We start from the raw sequence: 6,459 nt of genomic DNA, 5'->3' as shown, positions 1-6,459 counted from the left end.
ATAAAGTATGTACCAGTTACGCACTGGAGTTGATATAATTGACTTAATCCCTTCATCTGTCCTTGTTTGTTCCCTCTATGTTTATCCCCTTGTGGGCAATAAAGAAATAAGAAACGTTAGTAGGCCGGGCGAAATGCTTAGTGGTATTTCATCTGTCTTTATGTTCTGAGTTCAAATTCCGCTGAGGTCGACTTTGCCTTTCATCCTTTCGGGGGTCAATAAATCAAGTACCAGTTGCATACTGGGGTCGATCTAATCGATTAGCCCCCTCCCCAAAAATTTCAGGCCTTGTGCCTAGAGCAGAAAAGAATAATATACAACTAGACAAATTTTGCTATAGTCAATCCAGTCTCACCATGAAAAAATGTGTATAACTGTGTGTGTAACTTTATGTGGCATGTGTATTTGTTTTTTATTTTGTTTTTGCTTATACATATATATATATAAGTGGAGACGCGTGGCTAAGTGGTTAGGGTGTCAGCACGATGATTATAAGATTGTGGTTTCGATTCCTGGACCGGGTGATGTGTTGTGGTCTTGAGCAAAACACTTCATTTCACGTTGCTCCAGTTCACTCAGCTGGCAAAAATGAGTAACGCTGCAATGGACTGGCGTCCCATCCAGCTGGGGAACACATACGCCATAGAAACCAGGAAACCGGGCCCAAGAGCCTGGCTAGGCTTTAAAAAAAGGGCACATTTATATATATATATATATATCAAATAAAAATTTTTGTTCTTACAGGATTGTGTTGCCATCCGTGGAGATCCGCATATTTTGATGGTCGGAGATCCAGGTTTGGGGAAAAGTCAGGTAAATTAAAATTTTCTTTATACAACGGGTTGCAGGCATAGTTTCTATGGTTAAGAAATTTGCTTAGCAGCCACATGGTTTTAGGTTCAGTCCCACTGCAAAGCACCCCTTAAGCAAGTGTCTTCTACTTTAACCCTGAGCCAACCAATGTCCTGTGAGTTAAGTAATCAAAAAAAAAAAAAAGCAGCATTAATTCCAGAGAAATTATTGAGATGAATTCTTGGATTTGGGAAAACAGAAACTGACAGAAGCCCACTTCTGTGCATACATGTATGTTCATGTTTCCTTGTCTTGGCTTCTCACAGTATTGTAAAAGCAAGTGTCACCATCATATAAGCACTATCCTTCATTTCCGATCTGCTGTGAAAACATCTGGCCACGAGGAGATATTACCTTGCTTAGAAACAGGTGATGGTTGGTGACAGGAAGGACATCCAGCTGTAGAAATCTGCCTCAACAAATTCCATCTGACCCATGCAAGCTTGGAAAAGAGGATATTGAAACACTTTAGTGTTTAAACTGGCCATATCTGGCCCAGATATTCTACATGTTTTATATTCAAACTGGCCATATCTAGCCTCTTACACCTAACCTACAGTGACATTCTAAAAATAAACAATCATATCATTGACACCTCAAAGCTATGAGATAATGCATGATTAATTCAAAACAATTTGATTGAAAAAGTATTACATTTAACAGGGTAATCTGAACACTAAAGGGTTAAACCAACCATATCTAACCATTCCCCCTGTTTTCTGTTCATACTGGCCAGTTCTGGCCTCTCATACTTACCCTACAGTGTCATTCTAAAAATAAACAATCAAATCATTGAAATCTCAAAGCTACAAGGTAACGCATGATTAATTCAAAACAATTTGATTGAAAAAGTATTACATTTAACAGGGTAATCTGAACACTAAAGGGTTAAACCAACCATATCTAACCATTCCCTGTTTTCTGTTCATACTGGCCAGTTCTGGCCTCTCATACTTACCCTATAGTGTCATTCTAAAAATAAACAATTAAATCATTGAAATCTCAAAGCTACAAGGTAACGCATGATTAATTCAAAACAATTTGAATAAATAAACGTTACATTTGACTGTGTTAACAGCATGCTAAAGTGTTAAGTTGATGTTGGAAACAGCTTTTAAGTGAGGATATATAAACTTAAAATTTTCTCAACTCAACCTGCAAAGATAAACAAATTTTCAGCATAGACAAACTCCCTTGGACTTCAAATATAAGTTTGAAGAGACTAAGGACAGAGCCAGGGAGGCAAACATGTCTGAATTAATATAACTTATACATGTCGTAGAGATCGTTGCCAGTGCCCCTGGATTGGCTCTTGTGCGGGTGGCACATAAAATACACCATTTTGAGCGTGGCCGTTGCCAGTACCGCCTGACTGGCCTTCGTGCGGGTGACACATAAAAGCACCCGCTACAATCTCTGAGTGGTTGGCGTTAGGAAGGGCATCCAGCTGTAGAAACTCTGCCAAATCAGATTGGAGCCTGGTGTAGCCATCTGGTTTCACCAGTCCTCAGTCAAATCGTCCAACCCATGCTAGTATGGAAAGCGGACGTTAAACGATGATGATGATGATTGAGATGTTACTGTATACGTGATATTATTTTGCAACATTTTGTGTTACAGATGCTGCAAGCTGTGAGTAACGTAGCCCCACGAAGTGTATATGTCTGTGGAAATTCAACCACTGTGTCAGGTTTAACTGTAAGTTTTGGGCTTGTTTTGTTTTTATGTTTTAATAGTTTTGGGTTTTTTTCTTCTCTATCTGCTTTTTAGAATAGGTGCACAGTATCCCTGTGTGCTGTAAGTGGTGACTAAAAGTGTTAGAGTCAAGAAGACATCCAATTGTAAAATGCTACCTCAAAATCTTGTCCAACCCATACCAACATGGAAAAGCAGATGAAAAAAAAAAAAGTCAATGATGATTGCTAAAATGAAAATATGTTATAAATATTTATTGGTGTAAATATAATTATTTAAGAAAATATATGAACAGTAATTTTTTTTTAGGAAATGCAATCTTGCATAATTTAAACAAATGTAACTTAAAAATTCAATATTTCAGACTTATGTAAAAGGTTAAAATATTTTGAACCATTCTAGCAGATCCCTGAGCTGGGTTTAAAGTTTAATGTCAACATCTGCAATAATGTATTTCATAATGTGAAATGTTTTTGTGATGAGTTGAAAGTTTTATCAAATATTTAAAAATAAACAAATACAATTAAAATGCTGAATATTTAAAGTTCTGTGACAGCTTTTTTTAATTTTATGATCACCAAATGGTATATCCCAGTTTGTTCTCAGACCTCAGTATGTTCTTTGGCTGTTCAGTACTAGCCTTTGATTTGGTTGATGAAGTAGAAGAAAAGTCATCGGAATACTCCACCTCCTGGTCTCCACTTGTATGCCACCAGATATTCTCATCACTCGGTTTATAAGAACTCACAGACTCTGTATTAATTGATTCTCTATTCAACATTGGTAAAACTCTTTTAGAACTCCTATCAGTTGGAAACAAAATTTGAGATATTTTACTATCCACACTCATATTATCATGATCCTCTGTTGAACTTTTCATTTTTTCTAACTTTGAAAAAGACTCAGTTATTTTTTGGGGAACAAATTCTTCGTCTGTTATATCTGCCTCTGAGGAAATGGTATCAATAGTTGATGTTTCTTCTCTATCAGATTTATATATTGAATCATGGCTCACTGAGTTAACATCAGTGTCTGTTACCTCTCTCATTTGCAATTTATAGTCTTCTATTTGAGAATGTTTGCTAGCCTCAACTTCATTTTGAATATTTGGAATTTCTTCAGCACTGCCAGAATCAGGTTCTTCATGATTTTCACTGACATTATCAGCAACGTTGGAACTACGTTCCTCATCATTTTTATTGATGCTGCCAGCAGTTGAAACCGAAGCCTGAGAGATTTTAACAGATTTTTTCTCGTCTATACTTAATGAAGTGATAATGGATTCTTCCTTCAAACTCTCCTGATCTTTTCCCAAATGTACAACTTGTTCTTCTTCAATTATAATTTTATCTTCTTTTATTGTAACAGTTTCATGTGTTTTAAAAGATTTTTCATCTGGTGTTTCCACTTCTGCCTCTGGTGTCCTAGATGTATCGACTAATTGTTTTTCTTCCACTACAGCTCTTGTGTCACTCACATTCTTCATGACATTAACAAATCTTGCTTTCTGACCAATTCTACTAGCTTCCTTCTTGGCAGACTCCTCTTTTTGGGAGCGAATTTTTTCTAGCCTCAAAGTATAGGTTCTTGTTAATCCATATTGCAATAAAGATTTTGTACTTGTAATCCGAGGCGTCGTCCGGATCCAGTCTCTGCATGTGGCACTACTCCCTTGTTTTAACATTGCTTTCTTCATCTTCTCAGCCAGAGTATCTTTCTTGCTAGTTTGAGTCCCTTCTGACAAGTAATTCTTGCAAGGAACCTGTTCTTTGATGCTACAACAAATTTGACTGGTTAATGAAGGAATATCTACAGAGCTAAGTTCTTTAAGAATACCAGTTAATAAAGGAAACTTACTTTCAAAAGTGTATTCATCACTTGTATTATTTTGCACAAAGGGCAAAGGCAAAGAACTGCCAGAGTTTGTAGGTTGGTGTTCCTGAAAGTCACTTTGTATGTCTTCATTGAAAATATCTGACTCTCCATCAGCTCTGTTCATGTAAAGCTGATTTAGTTCTTCATGTGATGGCACAGGAATATGGAATGATGGTTTTCCATCATTATGATAAAACATAGGTGGTGGGTGATAATGCTCAAAGAATGTGTTTTCATTTGCACTTTCCTTAATACGTTCTAAAATCTTCTCTGAGTCTTCAGTATTTTCTATGTTCTTTTGTGTTTTATTTGAATTTTCATTATTTTCTATGTTATTCTGTGTTAAATTCTCTTTTTCTGAAGGTTCACATAAATATATACTGACTTCCTTCTCTGCTGTTATATTAGACTGCACCTCTTCGTCTTGGATAGTTGCTTCTCGGCCACTCACTGGTTTATCACTATCAACTGTTGAGGAAGAATATTGCTGGCCTGGGTCTCGATTCTCTGTCTGAATTTCTACTGATTTCTTTGCATCCACTTTATTCTCACGATCGTTCTCATTTGTAGAACTATAGACAGTATCTGCTGTATCCTTGGGTTCCTTCTCTGTAATGTGGGTCAAAAGGGTTGATCCCAAACACAAAAGGCGGTACCCAACAGTCATATAACCAATTTCTTTCCCCATTAGACTGTAAATTCGCAACAGTCCTTTATTTGCAAACACTTTGGGGACATTAAACCTATCCTCATCAAATTCTGAACAAACTCGTTTCACTGCCGTATCCAAAGGAAGGGATACACTACCCAACAATTTAGGAGTATCTGGGAAACTATCTAACACTAACAAATACAGAGGGACATTGCATAAGTGGTGTGTAAGGTTCTCCGGAGACATTTTAAACAGACAAGACTTACCACGTTTGAAAACGAATGTGTCTTCAAGGTCCTTAAGACAATCAAACTGGCTTGGTATCGGCCACAAGGGGTCCGCTGTAAGAGTCTTCCTCATTTTGTCAGCAGACTTAGCGTCAATGAGATTTATTGTAAGAACGGGGAAATCTAGCAACTTACAGACAATACTAGGAATCCGACATGTCACTCCCGGCACATACAATTTTTCTATAACAACTTCCAATGAAAACAGTGCCAATGTCTCCATTTTCGGCACCTTTCTGTTCGAAACCCTTTAAACATTACTATTCAATTATTTTCTAGCAATTTTAGAAAGCTAATATTTTATACACATGCAAAAGAAAAGGCTAAAATGTTCGAAACATTATTATTAGAAGTTCGTTCTTTCGAGAGAGGGGAAGGGACTTAGTGACTTATAATAGTAATAATAGTCGTGTTATTATATTTGCCATCATCGTCAGCTTCTATATATCCAAAGTAGTAAAGGTGTGGAGACGATCTTATTGCTACAGCGGCTGTGGTAGATGCGCGGAGTAACAGGTGAGGCACAAAGACCCAAGTTGCACAGCAACCAAGTAAACAACAGAACCGTTTAATATGAAATTATTTCCCTTCAGAAGTCAATAGTCTTAATTCCTTTTTACGATTCCTATGGCTTGATTACTCCTTTGTTTTGTAGCTTTTTTTCCCCTGGGTGCTGTGAGAGCTTGTCTTGCATTAATACAGTTGTTACTCGATAAAAAACCTTATTTACAACTCGAGTAAAAGTTAGAAGACAATAATCCACAAGCGGTGGAGGGAAACTGGCGGCGGGGATTTAAAGAGGAGTAACTTGTAGTGAATTGGAGTTATTTCCCTTTAAATTTTAAGTTGAACGTGATCTTCATCACAGTTTTAACGTCTTCTTTTCCATGTTCGCATGAATCGGGTGTGAAATTTGTTGAGACAGATTTTCTACGGCCAGATGCCCTTCCTGTCGCCAATTCTTACCTAGTTCCAAGGAAGGCAATATTTCTCCATAATCAAGCATCTTCACGGAAAATTGGAAACCAGACAGGGCTTACATGACCGTGATATGAAGTCAAGGCAAAAAGATAGTAACACATACAGATATACATATAT

General features: G+C 37.1%; 2 protein-coding genes across 3 annotated transcripts in view; one reads left to right on the top strand and one right to left on the bottom strand.

Annotated features, from left to right (window-relative positions):
- Nucleotides 1-6,459, top strand: part of LOC106876704 (DNA helicase MCM8) — a 63,143-nt gene that overhangs the window by 30,358 nt on the left and 26,326 nt on the right. For both annotated transcript variants that reach the window (XM_014925367.2, XM_014925366.2), the window contains exons 16-17: nt 745-813; nt 2,473-2,550. In XM_014925367.2, coding sequence (XP_014780853.1) covers nt 745-813; nt 2,473-2,550 — 147 coding nt within the window. The remainder of the gene's footprint in view (nt 1-744; nt 814-2,472; nt 2,551-6,459) is intronic.
- On the bottom strand, nt 2,787-6,145 carry LOC106876705 (microtubule-associated protein 10). Its single transcript, XM_014925369.2, has one exon. It carries the CDS (start codon nt 5,582-5,584, stop codon nt 3,122-3,124), a length of 2,463 nt encoding a protein of 820 aa, XP_014780855.1. The 5' UTR covers nt 5,585-6,145; the 3' UTR covers nt 2,787-3,121.

Source organism: Octopus bimaculoides, chromosome 11 (genome assembly GCF_001194135.2).
Source record: "Octopus bimaculoides isolate UCB-OBI-ISO-001 chromosome 11, ASM119413v2, whole genome shotgun sequence".
Classification (NCBI taxonomy): domain Eukaryota; kingdom Metazoa; phylum Mollusca; class Cephalopoda; order Octopoda; family Octopodidae; genus Octopus; species Octopus bimaculoides.
Note: the sequence above shows the minus strand (reverse complement) of the source record. Positions and strands in the feature narration are given on the sequence as shown.

What these genes read in the sequence shown, in the direction of transcription:
- LOC106876705 (XM_014925369.2), bottom strand. Translation starts at nt 5,584, where the DNA reads ATGGAGACATTGGCACTGTTTTCATTGGAAGTTGTTATAGAAAAATTG.